The sequence below is a fragment of the Rhinolophus sinicus genome, linkage group LG12 (genome assembly GCF_036562045.2).
Source record: "Rhinolophus sinicus isolate RSC01 linkage group LG12, ASM3656204v1, whole genome shotgun sequence".
NCBI classification, from domain to species: Eukaryota; Metazoa; Chordata; class Mammalia; order Chiroptera; family Rhinolophidae; genus Rhinolophus; species Rhinolophus sinicus.
In genome coordinates, this window is record NC_133761.1 from 32,383,698 (window position 1) to 32,406,265 (window position 22,568).

The window sequence follows — 22,568 nt, forward strand, 5'->3', positions numbered from 1 at the left end:
TATGTGGCGGTAGCAGCCTGCTATGAGGGTAATAATAGAAGTTGTAAGGCCTCGTGAGACCTATGCTTAGAATCTGCACAGTATCCCTTTACAATAGCATCAAAAAGAATGAATACTTAGGAAAAATCTTAACCAAGGAGGTGAAAGACTTGTATACTGAAAACTGCAAAACGTTGCTGAAAATAATTAAAGAAGACACCAAAACATGGAAAGACATCTCATGCTGCTCTTGGATTGGAAGACTTAATATTGTTAAGATGTCAGTATTGTCCAAAGCAATCTATAGATTTAATGTAATATCTATCTGAATCCCAATGACTTTTTTTTTTTGCAGAAATAGAAAAATCCATCCTAAAATTCCTAAGGAATTTCAAGGGACTCAAATAGTCAAAACAATCTTGACGAAAGAGAAACAAAGTTGGAGGTCTCATACTTGCTGATTTCAAAACTTATTATAAAGCTACAGTAATCAAAACAAAAGCTACAGTAATCAAAACACACAGACATATAGACCAATAAAGTAGAATAGAGAGCCCAGAAATAAACATGTGTAGTCAAATGATTTTTAACAAGAGTACCAAGACCATTCAATAAGGAAAGGATAGTATTGTCAGTAAATGATGCTGGGAAAACTGGAGGTCCATATGCAAAAGAATAAAGTTGGGCTCTATCTTATACCCTATACAAAAATTAACTCAAAATGAATCAAAGATCTAAACATAAGAACTAAAATTATAAAACTCCTAGAAAAAACATAGGAAAAAAGCTTCATGACATTGGATTTGACAATGACTTCTTGGATATGATATCAAAAGCACAGGCAACAAAAGAAAAAATAGATAAATTGGACTACATCAAAATTAAAACTTTTGTGCATCAAGGAACACTTATCAACAGAGTGAAAAGGCAATTCATGTAATGGGAAACATTTGCAAATTGTGTGTCTGCTAAGGGGTAACATCCAGGATCTATATAAAGCACTCCTACAACTCAACAACAACAAAAAATAAACAATTGAAAAGATGTGTACTATCACTAATCAGTAGGGAAATGCAAATCCAAACCATGAGATACCACTTCACATCCATTAAGATGGCTATTATATAAACACACACAAACAGAGAGAGAGAGAGAGAGAGAGAGAGAGAATAAGAATAAGTGTTGGTGAGGATGTAGAGAAATTGGAACCCTTTCTTGTGCACACTGTAGGTGGGAATGTAAAATGCTATTGTGGAAAATAGCATGTTGGGGCGGCCAGATGGCTCAGTTGGTTAGAGCGCAAGCTCTGAACAACAGGGTTGCTGGTTCGATTCCCACATGGGCCAGTGAGCTGCCCCCTCCACAACAAGACTGAAGACAAAGAGCGACTTCTGAGCTTCCGGAGGGGTGGCCAGATGGCTCAGTTGGTTACAGAGCAGGCTCTCAACAAGGTTGCCAGTTCAATTCTTGCATGGAATGGTGGGCTGTGCCCCCTGCAACTAAAGATTGAAAACAGCAACTGGACTTGGAGCTGAGCTGCACCCTCCACAACTAGATTGAAGGACAATAACTTGGAGCTAATAGGCCCTGGAGAAACACACTGTTCCCCAATATCCCCCCCCCAAAAAAAAACACAGAAAAGTAATTGCGGTTTAAAAAAAGAAAAGAAAATAGTATGTCATTCCTCCAAAAAATTAACCCAAACTACCATGTGATCCAGCAATTCCACTTATGGTACAGACTCAGAAGAAGTGAAAGCAGGGACTCAAACAGATATTTGTACATCCATGTTCATAGCAACATGTGTTCACAATAGCCAAAAGTTGGAAGCAACCCAAATGGCCATCGGTGGATGAATAGATAAATAAAATGTGGTCTATACTTACAGTGGAATATTATTTACCCTAAAAATAAAGGAAATTCTGACACATGAATGAACCTTGAAGATATTATGCTAAGGGAAATAGCCAGTCACAAAAGGACAAATACTGTCTGATTCCACTTACATGAGGTACCTAGAGTAGTCACATTCATAGAGACAGAAAATAGAATGGTAGTTGCCAGGGCCTGGGATAAGGGGAAGAGGGGGAGTCACTGTTTGTTTGTTTCTTTCATTTTTTTGTTTTTAAACATTTTTTTATTAGTTTCAGGTACACAAAACAATGTAATAGCTAGACATTTATCATTTATATCCCTCACACAATGACATACCCCTTCCCCCCATCCACTATCCCTCTGACATCGCACAGAGCCATTACATTTCCAATGTCTCTATTCCTAATGCTGTACTCCACTTCTTGTGTATATATGTATGTATGTATATATGTATAGTTGACATTCATTATTGTTCAACAGGTACAGAGTTTCAGTTTTGCAAGATGAAAAAAGTTCCAGGGATGGGTGGTCGTGATTGGTGCATAGCAATGGGAATGTACTTAGTGACACTGAACTGTACACTTAAAAAATGGTGGATTTCATCTTACGTATATTTTACCACAATAAAAAATAAATAAGGGGAAAAAGAATTCACATAGTGTCACTTCTACCATATATTTGTTAGTCAAAATATGTCACAGGCCAGTCCAAAATCAAGATTTTGAAGTCCTTCTATCTGAAAATTCCAAAAACTGTTAGAAAACAAACTAATTTAATAAATGTTCTACTTTCTGCTTTAGATTATGCTAGGCACTATACACACACACACACACACACACACACACACACACACACATATATAAATATATACACACACACATATATGAGGTCAGACAATTAAGAACTTGAACTGATCCTAGAAAAAGTGCTCCATACCTCATTGCTGAATATCACTACGGTCACCTTTGAAGTACTCCCCTTGGGAAGCTATGCACCAACGCCAGCACTTAATCCACCCTTCAAAGCAATTTTGGAACTTTTTCTGGAATGTCCATCAGAGCTGCTGTCATATTATCCTTGATTTCTTAAATGTAATCAAAATGTGTTCCTTTCAGTATTTCCTTTATCTTTGGGTAAAGAAAGAAGTCATTGGGGGCCAGATAAGGTGAGTAGGGAGAATATTGCAATACAGTCATTTGTTTACTGGCTAAAATCTCCCTCACAGACAGTGCCATGTGAGCGAATGCATTGTCGTGATGCAAGAGCCATGAATTGTTGGCGAAAAGTTCAGGTCGTCTAACTTTTTCACACAGCCTTTTCAGCACTTCCAAATAGTAAACTTGATTAACTGTTTCTCCAGTTGGTACAAATTAATAATGAATAATCCCTTTGTTATCAAAAAAAGTTAGCAACATCGTTGCAACAAGTTCTCAAACTTAATTGTCAGACCTCGTATAAATTATACATATAATTTTTTAAATTACAAAGACAAGGTATAAATTAAGTGTTAAGTTATAATCTAGAGCAATACTTCAGATGTCATGTGGTTTTGCATAAGAGGTGTAGTCCATAAAGGCTAGAGTAGTTTATGAAATTATACTATTGTGGATGGAGACTTGTCTATGCATAGAAAGATGGATAGCAGAAGCAAGGAACGTAGGCACTGCAAAGAATGATGAGTGTAATAAAAAGCTGAGAGAGAGGAAACCACAAGTTGTGTTGGGTGACAATGAAGTAGAGACCTTCAGATTCATTTGGAACAATATGGGAGATAAAGTAGAAAGGGTCAGACAGATTGGGGGAGCCCTGAGTGCAAGATTGCGAAGTCTGAATTTTTAGATAGTAGAAAGCCACTGAAGGTTTTTAAGTTGGAGGATGACATGATGAAGTGTTTTAACAATATTAATCTTAATGGCAGCATGTAGGATTTGACTGATAGGAAAAGTAGAGGTAGGGGAAATCAGTTATGTGAAACAGGCTTGAAATAATATACAGACAGTCCCTGACTTACAATGGTTTGCCATAGGATTTTTCAACTTTAGATGGTATGAAAACAATGTGAATTCAGTAGAAACCATACTTAGAATTTTGAATTTTGATCTTTTCCCGGACTAGGGAGATGTAGTATGATCTTTTCTCGTTGCCCTGGGCAGCGGCAGCAAACCACATCTTCCCATGAGGCACACAGTCACAAGGGTAAAACAACCAATACTCTGTACAGTGTACTGTGTTGTCAGCATTTTTTGGATATTGTGTTCTGAGCACGTTTAAGGCAGGCTAGGCAAAATATGTTTGGTAGATGAGGTGTAGTAAATGCATTTTTGACTTACAGTATTTTCCAATAACCTCATCATAAATCCAGGAGCATCTGCAGTAATAAAATGGAGAAAAAATAAACAAAAACAGGGATAGATGCAGGATGTATTAGAAAAGGTTAATCAACAGAAATAGCTGAGTTTCTAGATTAAAGAGTACTATTTTGGTTAAGGTGAGGAACTAAATAATAGGTGGGGGAAAAAAAAAGAAAATGTCCTCACAGTAGGAAAGAGGCTTCAAGAGATCCTATGACTGGATCCAATTTTTGCAGGATTATTTTTTTCTGACTTACACAGTCCTTGAAAAGGGAGTTGGGGTGAGGGAGGGACAGAGGGACTAGAACAGTAATTCTTTTCCCACCATTTACTACACCTGTCAACTGGAGCTGCTCAATCCTCTCATATCACTGAGGAAAGTGGAAAATGTTTGTCATAACTACTGAGGATGGTGTAAATGGGAATAAATAACGAATAAAGGAAGGATTGCCAGGTGAACAGAGAGTTGCTAGGAGTAGTAGTGAGTGTAGTAAAAGACAAAGACAAGTGTGTAGGAGGGGCTAACAGAGAGAAGGAAGAGAGGAAGCAGAGGTGGGGCAAAGTGTAAAGGGTTTGATGGAATATTTCGCTTACAAAGTAAGGAAATGCACTAAAAGCAAAGACAGATTTCCACTTAAGACACCAGCTGGTAATAATAAGGGAAATCTGGTTTTATTCATTCCATCATACATTATTAGATATAGGATGTTAAAAAATGTGACTCATCAAAGTAAACAGTGTGCTAAGGTTTATGTGTTTATCTTCCCTCTTTAAGATCTAGCTCAAGGCTACCTTCCAAAACAACTGGAAGGTAGACATTCCTATGTCTATGAAATAGGAGTTGCTTAAAACAAGTTGTTTTGACTGTGTTTCCAGGACACAGAAGGCTTATCCTTCTGCAGTAGGAAAACAGGTTTCAAGAAAGAAAAATGAAAGCGAGCACTTCATTGTCTTTTGTAGTATTCAGAGCAGATTCGTCATGGACAAAACTTACTCGTGGAGGCACCTGCCGCACAGATGTGCAGAGCAGGAAGCAGTCCTTCTCCGAAAGGCTGTCTGCAGCATAATCTGTGTATTTTCTTTTAGCATTTGTCCTTTGGATTTTCTGTGAACTGTTGTCTCATTTATGTCCTTGGATGTAATGAGATGATAGGAGAATTAACTTACGACTTCACCAATTTGGGGGTAGTGTAAAATAGAATAGAATGTATTTGACTAAGTGAACCAATTACTTGAACTCCACTAAGAAAGTCCTGTTTAGGGTGTGCTTGTGAAGATTTATAAACTAAATATAAAAGGCAAATCTGTTTATTATAGCACTAGCCTAATGTTTCCGTTTTCGTTAGAATTATGTCCAAACAGCCTTAGCATCCAGATTGTTTAGTGTTAAATAGAGAGCGTGTCGATCATGTTTTGCAGAAGTTACAGTATCATACTTAAATAGATATATAAGTAAAAATTTTGGAATAAGAACAAAAACTTTAAAAGCCATCTGTTAACCTACTATATTGGTTCCAACTTTTTTTTTAAAAAGAAAGCAATTAGATTGACAATAATTACTGGCATAAGAGGAATGAGATAAAGTAACCATTTTTTATTTTTGACTCAAACAGAATATTTATTCAATTTGTGTTGTTCTTTTGAGCTGAGGGACACAAGACTTCTCCAGGGCAACACAGGAAAAAAGTCCCCTCCTCCAAGTGTAAATTTGCCTTAGACTTTTCTAAGTTTTCTACAGTCCTGCCTCTAATTTCTGGATTGGCAAATCTGTATGGTTATAGAGAAAAGAAAAAAAAAAAAAGCAACAACAGAAGTCCTCACTGCTGCAAAATGCAGAAAGCAGTAAACCTAGAGAAAGTACCAGCCCTGCTGCTGGAGCCACTGTGGGCATTTTAGGAGACATGTTTCTTTCTCAGATCTCTTCAACTCCCAAAGCAGCCAAGAGCTGTGGAGGGTAATAAAGTGGAGACAGTGGTGGAGTACAAGAGCCCACAAAAATACTTGCAGCAGTGCCAGCCCTTTGGAATGCCCTCAGCAACACAGGCCCTGTGGGAAGCCTTGAGAGAAACACTGAAGCCAGCAGCAGATACCAGTCCTTACCAGTGTAGCAGTATGCTACCATCTGCTTTATTTACTTAAGTACAGATCATGTGTTTGCTTTGCAAAGAGATGCTTCTCTTATAGTGTACTCCTTAGTCAAAGAACTTCTTGTTCTCTTCAGTCCCTTGTGTGGAGTGAGGAAACCACTTCAGTTGAGTGAAACATTTAAGCATATTGTCATCGATTAGCTTTTCATTAATTAAATGATTATTATCAAGTATTTCCAGATGTTTGCAAGAGTGTTAACAAAGTATGAAGAGATAACTGTAGATACTTCAGATTTATTTCTTCTAGGGTAAAGAAGAAATAAACAGCGAAATCTCAAAAGTTTTAGTAGATCACCGTGGGTAGGAGTTTATGATTACAGGTGTACATGTGGTACGGACTCGAGTGTATGTGGCACGTTGTGCTTTTACTGCTCACTCTTTCCTTTTAGAGCCAACAGGAAATTAAAATTAATGAGAAGCCTGCACTTTGAAATACTTGCAGAATTCTCAACTATTTCAGTCCTTTGCCAGCTCACGAAATCTGTACTGGCCGTCATATCCAACAGATGGTGTGGCGTGTGCACAGTTGTGTCATGTTATTGTCTAGGTCCATGTAGAATTTTTATAAGATTTTGACCATCAATCTACTGAGGCATTTAAGACGGTCATAACCTTTGTTTTGAAAGGAGGGTGGCCTTCTTCAAACATAAGTGTTTATATACAAGTAGGGAAAAAAATGTTGAGTTAATTAGTCACTTGGCAACTAAACTGAATTTAATTGATTCTGTAGTAGTTCAAGACAACAAAAACTTTAGTATCTCTGAACTGCTACCCTGGGTTTTTTCCCCTCAGTATAATTTAGTCCATTTGGTCACCTAAGTTACAATGAGCATTTTGCTTTCTTATTCCTAATTATGCTGTTTAAGGCTTCCATAATTTCAGAAATTTTTACTTGGTGGTTGTAGTTAGGCAATGTCTACTGAAACATTAGGCTAATTCTGCTTATTTAGGTAATTAATACCTTAAGTTCAAATGCCCTGTATCATCATTTCCTTTACAAATTAAAGTGAGCATGCCTGTACTTATTGGATTAATTCAGATAGAGAGCACAGGTGCAGTGTGTGGTTTCTTGTCACTGTGTTGGAATTTATTAAGATATTTAAAACACATGGCAAAAAGAAAAATGGCTTACTAGGAAGAGTTTTACAAGGCATAAACTTTTCTCATAGTAATTTGTTCTTTTTTAAATGCCATTTATTTAGGAGATTGTGTTGAAAAACTGACTATATTAAAACAAAGGTATTGTATGCAAAGCATGTGTTATGGCTAATGTTGATGTCTGAGGAAGTTGTTTTGGCTATGTGGGCTTTCTGTTCATAACCTTATTTTGAATATTAGTCAATAAGTGATGGGAACTGGTGGGTGATTATATCAAAAGAGATGTTAAGAACCAATAGTAGAATTTAGGCTCAAAGAGGCAATATAATTTATTACCTTTTAATTTAAGAAGGTGTTTATTTCTTAAATAAACCATTAGATTTCAAGTCAGTTGTTAGGATTGATTGAGGTTACTAGTAATGCATGTATCAGGTTGTACTGATAATACTTTTTTACTTTAACTGTCATAAATGAAATTTCTTTAAATCTGAAATTATTTTTGTACTTTCATACTTAATTCAAGTTTTCGGAATATACATAGTAGTTTAGTGTCAGAACCCTTTCCATAACTAACTTCCATCATACTTCCTGCCATGTACCTTTCACGGAAGTACATAGTTCTTTTGGGGTCTATTGTATTTGTTGGACTGGATAAACTAATACTGACACCTTTCTCCCCTGATCTGACTTTAGGTTGTCAACCTTCTTCCATAGTATCTCTTACTCATCAAAATAGACAACTTTCATTAGGTTGGATTCTTCATGTTGGAAAACTTTCCAGTAAATAACAGCTTTGTTTTCTTAATCCAAAACCTAGTTGTCTTGATTCAAAAGCAAATTAGTTTTGTTTTGTAATTTTTTCCATCAATAGCAGAAATATTTTCTTCCCAGAAGTATAGACAGATCTTAAGGAGATAAAGAGGATACCAAACTAATGTATGCTAGCAGATAAAAGAACTATGGAAAACAGATATCTTAATTGCATTAATTTATTTTGAAGATGTATTTTCATGGTTCTTAACAAAGTAATGTTTTTTTCTTTATGAATTAAGTAATGCTGCATGTTTAATTTGATATGTTGTAATTAAAGCTGTTATTAATTATTAAGGTGTGTAACTAAAGGCTCAGTAACCCAGATTACAGTATCAAGTTTTATTCTGCAGTCCTTCAATTTAGTTTTTAACTGTGTATCTTAATGTGAGAATACAAATGAAGCTACATAATAGCTGAGGGTGCAAATATATAAATACAGAGGGGGCCAAAAAAATGTATACGCATTTTAAGAAAGGAAAAAAACTATTAAAATTATAGTAATATATACCGATAACAAAAGTTGAATACAAGTAATGTGTATACATTTTTTTTGGCACCCCCGGTATGTAAAAAGCTAATAGTAAGTCATACTCTTTTACTAACCAGTCAAATGAAATGAGTAGTCAGTTGTGAATTGTCTTTGCTAATTAAGATCTAAAACAGATAGTCATTTTAGTGATTATATTCTTTGATGAAAAGCACTTTACTGTCTTTAACTCATTAGAACTTCAATGATGGTACAAAACTCACGAAATTACCTTACTTTTGATTTTAAACATTTCATCATTCTTGCCTTGACTCAGAATATTGACTTCCCTTTAGCATGTCTATATAAGGCACAATAGAAACAAGATGCAGATAAGTTCTCCCTTGATTTGCAGAAATCAGTGCATTATGGTTAATGTCTGCAAATTGTTTTTCCATTTTCCTTTATTACAGAATTATAGGTATAATCTTCTACAAAATATTATTTAAATAACTGAGTTAAGGAAATTATTGTTATTATGCAACCGTTAGCAGTCTAGCAGTTGTCATTTAATAGCAGCTCTTTAGATATGCTAGAAATCCACCTTTTTTGTTGTCATTTTTAAAGCATTTTCCAGAACTTAGTTAACCTGTGAACTCCTTTTTGTATTTTATATCAGTTACACTCACCTGAAAGAATTTCTTCTTTGTCTATAGTCATTTATACTTTTTTCCTCTTGATTCCACATTAAAACTGTCAAGCTTCCATTCATTTAGGTAGTTGGCCACAATTTGCTGTGCCTGTGGTAGGAAGCTGCATGAAGTTTATTTAAAACTTCAGCATCCGAAATTGTTTTGCAGAGTAACCAGTTCTTTAAGCTCAAAGTGGTATGTGCAGTTTTGTCTGCAGGTATAATTTGACTGTTCAGAATTTTTCTATCCTTTTGCTTCTGGCTAATAAACTAAGTATTAGTAAACATAATAGCTAATATATATTGAGAGCTTACTGTGTGCTGAGTACACATTTCAAAGCATTCCCCTGACAGTGATCCCTTGATGATCATATTCTCCCTCCTTTTATTTTTTTTTTAAACAAGTGAAGAAACTAAGGCACAGAGAGATTAAGTTTATTGGTCAAAGTCACATAGCTTCTAGGTGTCGGTGCCAAAATTTGAACCTAGGAAATATGACTTTACAGTTTGCCCTGTAACTTAACAGTTAGTGGAAAGGTTAGCTTGAGTCATAAGATAAAGCTATTAATCAAGAAAGAGAGGAAATAGGTAAATCATGACACAGAACCCAAACTGGGTAGAAGCAAAACTGAAGACCATTAGAATAAAGTAGGGGTTCAGACATGGGGCGGGCAGAGGTGCAGGGTCCAAAATGAATCAGCTTAGCCAGCGACACTGAAGGCTTTTCTGCACACTGAAACTGGGCCAGAGACCAGATCCTAAAGGAAATAATGCCCACTGAACAAAATAATACTGCTTAAAATGCAGGAGTGACCTAAGTTGTAAAGGCCTTAATTGCCAAGCTGAGCCTTCTAGAGAGTATTTAACCGTAATCCTTTGGGCAGTGGATAGCTAGTACAGAATTCTTATCAGGAAAGTAACTCTTATCAGATTTGTTTTTTAGTGTCAAGGTGAAGCATAGACAGAAATTGGAGAGACTGGAGTCCTAAGAGGACAGCATTAAAGACTGATGAAATTGTTAGAGTGGATGGGGCAAAGATAGTGGAATTAGAGAAGAGAGGCTACAGTTAAGAAGTCATCTAGATTAGATTAGATCATTTAGCATCATCTGGATATGGTAACCAGTTGTGTGTAGGGGATTAAGGTAGAGAAGTTTTCTGATTTAGAGAATGAGATTGATAATGTTGCCATTGAATGAAATACAGAATAGAAAGGGAAGAAAGGAGGGAGGAACAGATTTTGGAGGTTGGGTGTGGAGAGTGAGCTAATGAGTTCTGTTTTGGATGTATTGAGTTTGTACTGTCTGTAGGACATATATGTCTACTAGGTAGTTGAAAATACAGGATGAAGCTATGGATTTGGTAATATTTGACTTAAAAAGGGTACATGAGATCACCCGAGAGAGCCTTGAAGTAAAGAGAGATGGTTACCAAAAATGGATTTCTCGGAAATCCCAAATTTAAGGTGGGCAGAGAAGGAACAGTGAACAGAGGATACTGGCTTTATCCAGCTATGGATATAAATTGAACCAAGTTTAAGTAACAGCTGTCACTTGAGACTTTATCATGGGTAACATTTTACTTCTTAAAATTTTTTATTGGGGAGCATATCAGCCTATGCTTGAACTTAAAAGAATAGTTTCAGCTACAAGTTTTTTGTTATCAGCTCTTTGAGGATTCATCCTGGTATCGGGGGTATAAATAAATATGTAAGCACTTTTTAAATAGTTACAATTAATTGGGAATAAACCTGAAATAGCTTTTTCTTTAAACCTACTTTGAACCATGCACTCTCTAACTTCTCGTTTCTGTCCCTTAACTATGCCTTTGAATAAATGCTACAACTTTCTGGTCACTTGTGGTAAACGTCTGACTAGTTTAAAATTTTAATCTCAAATTTGATTTAAATCTCACCTGATTGTTCCCTATCCTACATTTCAAGCCGGGACACCTAAGTGATTTAAGACAATTGGCGCCCATTCTTCTCTCCTCTCCCTAGCTCTTGGAGAGATGGGGGGGTGGGGTGCTTAGGTAGATTAGAGGAGGAACAGAAGAGACAGAGGTCATCATCTGAACCTTGTCATGTGAAGATGGTTTGTCCTACTGTGGAATAATTTGGATCTAACTGCAACAGAATGTCTCAGCTGACGTTGTGATTTTCATGTGGACAGTATGTGTGGTTTTCTTGGAGTGTTAGTCTTATCTTGGCTCCCTTTCTCACTTCAGAAATGGGCAGCTTATCTCCTTTCTGTTCCACCAGTTTAAACCCCAGTGTAGGTAGGGCATGGATGCACTTGCCCAGCAGCCTTTGCTTCTTCGCTCTGATCTCTGTGTTCTCTCGCGTGAAGCCACGGGAATCAGTGAAGTTCTATTTCTAGGGTCCCATGGAATGAGTGGGTAGGAGTGTGAGGGGTACTCCCCATTCTCTCCTTCCCAGGTGTATTATTTCTGTGGCCCTCTTAGGTTTGCGGGTGCAGACTGCTCCATCAAGTCTCCCGTCTTCAGAAATATGTTTTCCCCCACCTCCTCCTGCACACTTCTAGGGACGTACGTCAAGTTGTGTAAGAACATCTTCACCAGACTAAATTCTACTGCAGTGGCAGCACCAGGGCAAGTGTGCAGATCCCCTGTTTAGTATCAGTCATCCAAGAGTGAAATGCCAGTCTCCCCTTCCTGCAGCACCCACAGTGTCTTCTGGAATATCTTGGAAGCTCTCATAACAAACACTGCATCTCACCGCTCCTGACTGACCCTTCCCCTGACTCATCTCCTTACATGGCTAGTGATGATTTGGGAGTCATGGGGCGCCTTCTAAACATCTCAGTAAACCCAGGGGTGGCAATTTGGTCCATTTGGTTGGTGGTTCTGTTCAAGATGGGGGTGTTTGTACGTCATCTTAGTCCTTGCTGTGAGCCTGACTCTTCAGTTCAGGGGCAGCCAAAAACTCCCATTCAGTATTCTTTTATAAGAATAAACATTTCTAACTTGATAATACATTTTAGAGCATTTTGTGTTTCTATCTACAGAAATATTTTAGTTTGTCCCTTCATTCATCTTTATCCAGTGAACATTTTTATTTCCTTGCTACATACATGTCATGTGCTCGTAATTATATACATGCTATATACGTACGTTGAACAAGTTGCTGCCCTGAGAAGCCCCCAGACCACTGATAGGGATAGACCTATGAACACTTGATTATTTCACCCGCAGATAAAGTGACCAGACCTACTGATCTGAAAAATCTGATTGTAGTAGAGTCAAAAGGCTCAAAAATAATAACATGAAAGTAAAAATGTAAAATTTTAATTGAAGTTATTTTTGACGAAACAATGTTTGACCAACATTCAGAATTCATACTATCTCAGATTACAGAGTTTCTGGTGGCCTCAGGTACATAGAGCCAAACAAATCACATGCACCAGACTGATAATTCTTATAGATCATTTACTTGGAGATTTAGTTTTAAGTTTTTTCAAGAGGAGTTTAAATAAGACAGTAAGGTCAAGTCTACTTTTATGAACTTTTTGGTATGAAACTTCTAGCTTCTTGCTAATAAAATATTAAGCGGGTACTGCCCACATGCGGCACATATTTATGTATTTATTTAGCTCTGGTTCATGCCATCTAGAATTCTATGAGACTTCAAAACATTATACTCATCTTGTACCTCCAAGGTAATATTTTATAATTTGTTTGTTGGTTTGTCCTATAAAAGTTGAATCTGAAGGTTTAACTATGGACATAAACAGAATTATTGTGAAGGAGCTTAGAAAACTTCAGGCCGAATACTAGCATCTCCAATTAAGGACATTATTCTGAAAGGTTAAAAAAAAATCACATCCATTTTAAAAGCTAAAGGCTATTTTAAAACATGATACATACGGGATTTTTTCATTCTAGTTTCTGTTTTATAACTAAAACGTTTAAAAATAGTATCATGTATATTAGTTTAGCTGTAGCATTTTAATACATATTCTCTAAATTAAGTGAATATTTCTCTAAAGTCCTTTATTTTCTAAATTCCTTTATTTTATAATTTGGAGAAAACATGTTTTATATTAATATTTAAAATAAGTATCAAATATAAAACCAGCTATGGCAGGGGAAGTACTTTTAAAACACTTGAGCTTTTCTATTCAGGTTCTATGTTCAGTGTTCAGATTGACAATATATTCCTGGGGAAAGTGGGTTGTATATTTCCCTGAATTCATTTTTAGGAAGCTATTATTTTAATTCATGATACATTTTAAAAACAAATGGCAACAATATAAAAGAAGGCATTCAAGAAACGTACCAGTTCATACCTTTACTCAATTTCTTATTAATGTACTTAATATATTTGGCATTTTGTATTTAGGGTAGCACCACCAGTTAGCTTTCCTTTAAGGGAAAATGTTCTAAAATACTTAAGTATGACTATGTATTTATATTCTCTTTTTGATATTTAGAGTAGAAAGAAATTACATTTAATTTTTTTCTTCTCTAATGAGCAAAAATAATCACAGGTATACACGAAATATGTTACAGTTTGTAGTTCTAAATTTATGTATCTTACATTATTATATTTTAAAAGTTGTGAGACTGAACATTAAATTACTAGATACTGCATTTGGAGTGATTCAAACAACACATGTGAATAACCAGTTGTCTTACTAGATTTCATTCATTCACTTAATATTTAACTATTTAATTAGTATTTACAGAACATAGGAAAATATTAATAAGGTTAACATTGAGGTTGGAACTTGTTTTCTTCATATTTTTGAGACTTACTTGAGATTACTTGGTTTAAACATAAATTAATATTTAATGTTCTGGTTTTAATTATTTTTTCTAGAGTAACACCAACATGTTTTTAGTTTTTAGTTTTTCATGTTTCATTTATTCAGCAAAAGTATTGTAAGTATCCTCTGTGTGCCTTGTCACCTCCCTTTAGAAACTGACTCATTCAAGGGACTCACTAGTAAAACACCTGTTCTTCCCACTTTATTCAGAATAAAGAGCATCCTATTTTATCTGTGATGGATCTGTTATGCTTTAGGGTCTAACACAGTCAGCTGGTTTGCCACCCTGTCAAATCAGATACATGCAAAATTAAAGCAAACAGCAGCTCCCTACCCACTGACGACTTTATTAAACTTAAAGAGTTAATTACTTGTAAGAAGAATTGTAAATTTGATATATTTACCGTCAGTCTGTTTGGTTTTTTTATTCATTCAGATTGTGAAATCTGGCTGTAAAAAACTGGATTTAAATATCTTGTATAAATTATTAATAGTTCAAAAGGATACTAGTTCATAATATCATTGAGAGCATATATGAATAGCCTTAATTAGTAAGGATTTATTTACAGTTAAAAACAATCCTCCAATATTATGGGGACTGGAAAATGGAGGAAAGTCTGCAGGCGGGAGTAGGGAGCCAGGACCGTGGCCTGATAAAAATTTTGTAGTTATTTGCAAGACTGATTAAGATATTAGAAGGAAAAAAAGAACATACATGACGGTCTCTGACATAGACAAAAATAGGACTCACATGTTTGTGGTGTGCATCTGGATTGGGCATTAAATCGAATTTGACTGTTAAGTAGTACTAATAGCAGCATAAAACAATGGCTTCTAGTGTTCCTAGTAATGCTTTCTCCATTATAGAAATTCATTATGTATTAGAATGATGAGTTATTGAAATCTTTCTTTCATTTTGTCAATTTCTGCTCTGATTTTGTTATATTTGTTTGTATCCTGGACAATATTAACAGGATTTATTTTACGGCCTAGTGCTTTTCTTTTTTAAAACCTTTCCTTTGAATTTATTCTAGGTTAACATTTAATAAAATACCTTGTTATTGAATCTATAAAATTTCAAAGTGAAGAATTTGTTTTTATTAAATAAGTGATTTGAATAAATGTCAATGAACAATAGATATATTTCAGATAAAATCTTAACAGGTATTAGAAAAATAATTTCCAAATACATTTTTATTCTTAAGTAACTTCTGTGAGTAGAAAAATATAACCTTTGATAGGATATGGAATACTAATTTTAAATGTCGATGCATTATTTAATATTGATAAACTTTAGGTTTACTTACAATTTGTTAAAAGACTATTTGCTAGTCGCAGTACTTCTCATTCTGTTTGTTTTATTCCCCAGCATGTACTTTAATTTATGGTCAATTTAAAGTTTGCAAGTCTTAATCTGTGATAAACTCTAGGTTTAGGTTTATTAGAACATTTATTTATGCCCTTGGTGCTAAAAGAACTGTATAATTATTAGGTAAGACTCTTTCAAATTAAAATTTAAGGTATGGCAAAGTAATTCTTCTTAATAAAATAATTCCATTAAAATGTTTTCATTAAACTTACTAACCTATTAGTAATCTGCATGGTAGTCATCTAAGTGAACACGACGTTCACAAGGTAGCTTAGATAAAATAGCCTAAATATTTTAAATGCTATGAATCTAGATTTTTAAATGACTATACATTTCTCACACACACACACACACACACACACACACACACACACACGTAAATACCTACACACCTATCTTTGTTTGAAATTATGAGCATAAATTACGTTTCTTTTTTTAAGGTTTAAAAGTAAAATACCAGAGGGTAAGAGGGAAAAGGAGCTGGTAGAGGACGGTAAATGGTAATAGAAGAACTGACTCTGTGTGGTGAACACACAATGCAATATATAGATGAGGTATTATAGAATTGTACACTTGAAACATATATAATTTTACTAACGAATGTCACCCCAATAAATCTAATAAAATTTGTAAAAAGTAAAATAAAATTTATATTGATATGCCAACCTTAAGAGTGCTTAGGAAAACCTTAGAGAACCACTAAAAAATTGCTATTGAATCCTGTCTAAACATATTTTTTCCATGTGAAGGAAAGGAAAGGTATTTTGTTCCTGTAATTATTTTACTTTCTTCAAGTTCCCTTTCATCATAGGCTGAATCTCTAACAGGTTAGATCATTAAACAGACTTCTTAGATTAAAAAAAAAGTCTAAGGTGGATGATTAGGAAAATACTTGATTCGGCAAATTTGGGATGGGCTTTGGAAAGCTTTTTATTTTTTTAGATCAATTTCCCTGAGCTTTTGTTTACTCATTTTATAAAGCATTTAAGAATACATCATTAATTATTAACTTGAACTTTCCTAATTCTTTTGCATTTTAAAAGAGATCAAGACCATATGGTTAAAATATTTATTGGAAAGCTTTTTAGAATATGTGTACCAATAATTTTACTTCAATTTCTGTCAAATTGTGATAGTAATTCTTAGTCTTACATTGTTAAGAACTTTATTTTAAATTCACTTTTGCATAATACTTTTTCCTAAATTATGTCTTGTTTTTAATTAATCTAAAACATAATCAGCCACAACTATATTTTAATTTTATAACAACTTTATTGAGCTATAATTCACATACTATACAATTCACTGATTTAATATGTTCATTTCATTGGGGTTTTTTAGTGTATACAGTTTATTTTAGAATGTTTTCATCACCCCCAAAAGAAACCTGTACCCGTTAGCAGCCACTGCTTATTTTCCTAGGCAATCTACTTTCTGTGTCTATGGATATTTCATATTAATGGGATCACACAATACAAGCTACAACTATTTTTCCACCATTCTACTATTAGGTTGGTGCAAAAGTAATTGCTGTTTAAAAGGTTAAAAATAATTGCAAAAACCACAATTACTTTTGCACCAACCTAATAGGCAATTACAGTAGAAGAACGACTAGAATATCTTTTTGACTTAGGAATTTATAAGTATAATAACAGATAACATATAGTATTTCTTGAGTATTCTTAATTATTTAAATTTCTAAATTCTTAAATTTCTTAAGTATTCATTCTTAAAGTATTTCTTAAAGTAGCATAGAGTAACTTGAAATCTGAAATAAAATCCTATTTAGTGGACTATTCAGGACCTTAAATACTGGGTTAGTGAAGTCTATTTTCCGTATATTGTAAATCAGTTGTAATACATATATAGTTATACCCCAAGAGCCTAGTTCATCTTGCATGGAGCCTCGATTTTCACACTATTATTTTTCCTGGGTCTGGCTGAGGATAGTTTCCTTACTCATACATAATCACTTTTAAACCTATCTTGTAACAGAACTTTCCTGGTCTCTTTGTAGCCTGTTTTGAGTGACCACACAGCTTGGAGTTTCCCGGTTCTAATTTTACGTGTACTATTTCAATGTCAAATCACATGTTATGATTTTCTTTATTTAAAAAATTGTTGGGAAATTTGGCTCCACCCACCTTGGCCTAGTTAAACTGAGTTCAGAAGTAATAAACTAAGTGAGTTTTTTTAAGCAAATAAATGTTTATTCCCTCAGAATATTCAGTGAATTTATTATGGGTAACCTTTCAATTAGGTTTATTATTGTATTTGTTTCCCAAGCTTTCTGTTCTTCAAAAAATACATAGTCCCTGAATATTAGATGATTTTATAGACTTATCATCCATTTTGGGAGGGGGCACAATAGTAGTATGCGGTAATGTAGGAAAGTGTCCTTATTTTCAGAAGACGCATGCTGAAGTATTTAAGTGTGATATCAAGCCATGATATTCTGCATATACTTTCCAGTGGTTCAAAATAAACGTGTGTGTGTGTGTAAAGCAAGCAAACAAATATGGTAAAATGTTAATAGTTGTTGAACCAAAGCAGAGGGTATATGGGTGTGTTCATTATACGGTTATTTTATATCCACTTTTCTGTGGATATTTGAAATTATTTATCATAAAGACTTACAGGAAAAAAAGAAAGTATATATACTCCCATTCTGTAAATTATGCTCCTTTTTGTCAAGGTGTGTAGCATTTAAAAATATTTGACACAAGATAACATACATAAATTATATTTATACAGTTGCTTTTCTTTATATTTGTTTCTGTGTTTACCTTTTATAATTCTTATATTCGTGTTTATATTCTTAACTCTTGTGCACCAAACATTATGTGTACAGTTTAAAGAATAATTATACACATGCCCAAATACTAACCTCTTAGTTTAAGCAATATAAATTACAGTTCCTTAGAATACCTCTGTGTATTCCCTCTCATCTTCATGAAAGTGTCCACTATCTTTGCTTTTGTGGTAATTATTCCTGTTCTTTTCTTTGTAGTTTTACCAACCGGGTATATATTCTTAAACAATATATTGTTTGGTTTTTCTGGTTTTGAACTTCATATAGGTGGAATTATATTTTGTGTATGTTTCTATGATTTAATTCTTTTGTTCTATAGCATATTTTGGGGGAGATCATCCATGTTGATGGATAAAACTGCATTTCATGCATTGTCACTGCTATATAAAATTTCACTAAATGATTATTCTACATTTTTATACATCCATTCTCTATTGACTAATATTTGAGTCATTTTTCATTCTTAGCTATTACAAATAATGCTGTTATGAACATTTTTTGTACATTTCCCAGGGTACAAGTGCAAGAATTTCTTCAGATTATTTTCCTAGAAGTGTTTAGAAATTGGTGAATGGTAGGATATTTGCATCTTATTTTTACTAGATTATACACAGTTATTTTCCAAGGGGGAGGTGTTCCGGTTTACACTACGATTTCCCATTGCTCTGTACTCATACTAACTCTTGCTATTGACAGATTTTTGAATTTTTGAATTTTCACCAATCTGATGGCTGTCAAAGGGTATTTCATTGTAGTTTTAGTTCTTATTTCCCTGATCACTAGTGGGATTGAATACAGTTTGATGTGTTTCTCATAGTATTTGGCCATTCTAATTTCCTCTTCAGTGAAGTGGCTGTTCAAGTTTTTTAGTTTCCTGTTAGGGCTGTTTGTTTTTTCTTATTGATTTGTAGGAACTATTATATATATATATATATATATATATATATATATATATATATATATATATATATATATATATATCTGTAGCATTATATATATATATAGATAGATAGATATCTGTAGCACATATAACTGAAAAAAAATACACTATCTATTATATATATATATAATAGATAGTGTATTTTTTTTTCAGTTATATGTGCTACAGATATCCCATTTTGTGGCTTTTCACTATCATAGTGTTTTTTAATGACAGAAGTTCTTAATTTTAATATATTTGAACTCATTGTCTGTTAAGGTACACACTTTCTGGGTCATATTTAAGAGGATATAAATATATTTTATTTGTTGAATTCTAAAATTTTATAGTTTTACTTTCCACATTGTTTTGTTTCAATTAATAGACTTTACTTTTTTTAGAGACGTTTTAGTTTTACAGAAAATTGAGCAGTATTTCTTCGCCCGCCCCTTTACCCCCCCAACCCCCCCACCCCTGACCTGCCTGCCCTTTTCCCTTATTATTAACATCTGGTGTTAGTATGTACATGTTACAATTGATAATCCAATAATGATGCATTGTTATTATCTGAAGTCCATAGTTTACATTAGGGTTTACTCTGTGTTGTACAATTCTATGGATTTTGACAAATGCATAATATATCCGCTATTACAGTTTCACACAGAATAGTTTAACTTCCCTGTACTCCATCTATTTATCCCTCCCTCTATTTCCTCAAACCCCTGACAACCGTTGATCTTTTTACTGTCTCTGTAGTTTTCCTTTTCCAAATTATCATAATTGGAATCATATATAATACGTAGCCTTTTCAGATTGGCTTCTTTCAGATAGTAGTAATACGCATTTAAGATTCCTCCATTCTTTTCATGGTTTGATAGTTCTTTTTTATTGCTGGATAATATTCCACTGTATGGATGCACCACAGTTTGTTTATCCCTTCACCTATTGAAGGACGTCTTGGTTGCTTTCAGTTTGGGGTGGTTATGAATAAAGCCGCTGTAAACATTCATGTGCACATTTTTGAGTGACATAAGTTTCAATCACTATGGGTTTTGAATCAGATAAGGGTACAATTTCACAACTAGTTGTCCTAGTATCATGTATTGAAAAATCCATTTTCTTCTCCATTTCATGAAATTCCGTCTCTGTCATAGATCAACTGTCTGTATAGTAGTTCCTACTTACCCATGGCTTCACTTTCTGTGGTTTTTGTTACCTGCAGTCAACTCAGTCTGAAAATTTAAATGGAAAGCTCCAGAAATAATTCATATTTTAAAATTGTTTTCCATTTTGAGTAGTGTGATGAACTCTCAAGCTGTCCGGCTCCGTTGTGCCTGGGACATGAATCATCCCTTTGTGTAGCATTTCCGTGCTGTATACGACACCTGCCTATTAGTCACTTAGTAGTTGCATTGTCAGAAGGTCGGTAGTAACCTAACACTATGTCACAACACTTGTGTCATTCACCCCACCTCATCTCATCACACAGGCATTGTATCATCTCACATTATCACAAGAAAGATGAGTATAGTACAGTAAAATATTTTAATCTTTTAAGTTATTAACATAATTTTATTAGAGTATATTGTTATAATTGTTCTATTTTATTAATTATTGTTGCTATTCTCTTACTGTGCCTAATTTATAAATTAAGCGTTTCATAGGTATGTGTACTTATAGTACTTACAGGACTTGGTACTATCAGCGGTTTCAGGCATCCCTTACACTAGGGATCTTGGAGCGTACCCCCAGTGGATAAGTGGGGACTACTATATATGAAAGAATCTATTGGGAGGTTTATTCTATTTCATTTGTCTGTTTAATTCAGTAAGAAATATCTTCTGTCTTAACTATTATCGCTTTATTAGAAGTCTGGTAGTCTGGTAGGGCAAGTTCCCCCACTGTGATCAGCTCGTTCCAGAGCTGCTGGCTGTTCTTGACCCTTTGCGCACCCATGTCAGTTTTATAATCAGCACATCAAGTTGCACAAAACGTCTTGTGGAGATTTTTATTGGAATCCATTGAATTTGTAGATCAGTTTGGGGAGAATTGACATATTTATGGATTTTGAATCTTTTATTTCATGCATGTGGTATATCTCTTGATTTACTTAGAGGTGTTTTTGTTTTGTTTTGGTATTTTTAAAATAAAAAAAATTAAATTATTTTTGAAACTACTTTTATTTTAATTGGGTGAGTTTTTAAATGTTAAATTATTGTTAAGGAAACATAGATAAACACAACAGATGAAAGTGTGACTTTGTATTGTTTCTGAAAATAATTTATCTCTAAGGCCTTCATCCCGGTAACACAGTCGACTCTTGAACAGCCTGGGGGTGAGGGGCACCAATCTCCCATGCACTTAAAAATCTACATATAACTACAGTCTGCTCTCTGTATTTTCATCTGCAAGAGTTGATCCTTGAATGAGAGTTTGAACGTCATGGATCAACTGAACTTCAATCAATTGAAAAAACTTTACATGTAAGTGGACCCTCAAAGTTCAAGCCTGTGTTATTTAAGAGTCAACTGTAGTTCCAAATACAGTTGGAATTATGGAATTAGTGTATATGGAATTAGTGTATATATTTCTAAGCAGTGAAAAGCTTCCATAATGGATATGGAGCTACTTGGCCATGTTTTGTTTGGGGATTTTTTTTTCGGGGTGTGGATTTTGGCAGGGGGGATGATAATGAACTTTCATCATTATTCATTCATTCACAAATGTCACAGTGACTTTTGTAGAATTTAACATGTTAATTCTGAATCTTATATGGAACTGCAAAGGATCAAGAATAGCCAAAAATGACAAATATGTCAGGCACTGTTTAGGTACTATTGCTATATCAATAACTACATCCCACAAAAACCTCTACCCTCAGAGAGTTTACGTTCTCATGGAGAAAACAGTCAATAACCGTGATAAGTTGTTTATATAGGTTGGGAATTTGAGAGAGAGGTCTAAGCTAGAATTTGAGAGTTATCAGTATATAGATGGTATTCAAAGCCATGAGACTGAATGGGGTCTTCAAGGGACTTTCCAAAGGAATGAGTATATATAGAGAAAAGAAGGAATCTGTATTAGTTTTCCATGGTTATTGTAACAAATTACCACATACTTAGTGGCTCAAAACTGTAGAAATTTATTCTTTTATAGTTCTGGTGGTTAGAAATTTGAACTAAGTCTTATAGGACTAAATCATGCTGTCAGCAGGTATTTGTCATGTAAGGTAATATTCACAGGTTCCAGGGATTGGGAACGT

The 22,568-nt window shown here is 34.3% G+C and overlaps 1 protein-coding gene across 2 annotated transcripts in view; it reads left to right on the forward strand.

Moving 5' to 3' along the window:
• Positions 1-22,568, forward strand: part of STK3 (serine/threonine kinase 3) — a 301,457-nt gene that overhangs the window by 221,651 nt on the left and 57,238 nt on the right. Inside the window, exon 11 of one of the 2 annotated variants that reach the window (XM_074316314.1) lies at positions 335-548. The exons of the other annotated variant lie outside the window; for it this stretch is intronic. Coding sequence (XP_074172415.1) covers positions 335-340 — 6 coding nt within the window. The 3' untranslated portion in view covers positions 341-548. Of the gene's footprint in view, positions 1-334; positions 549-22,568 lie in introns of those variants that run through there. 2 annotated transcript variants of the gene reach the window in all.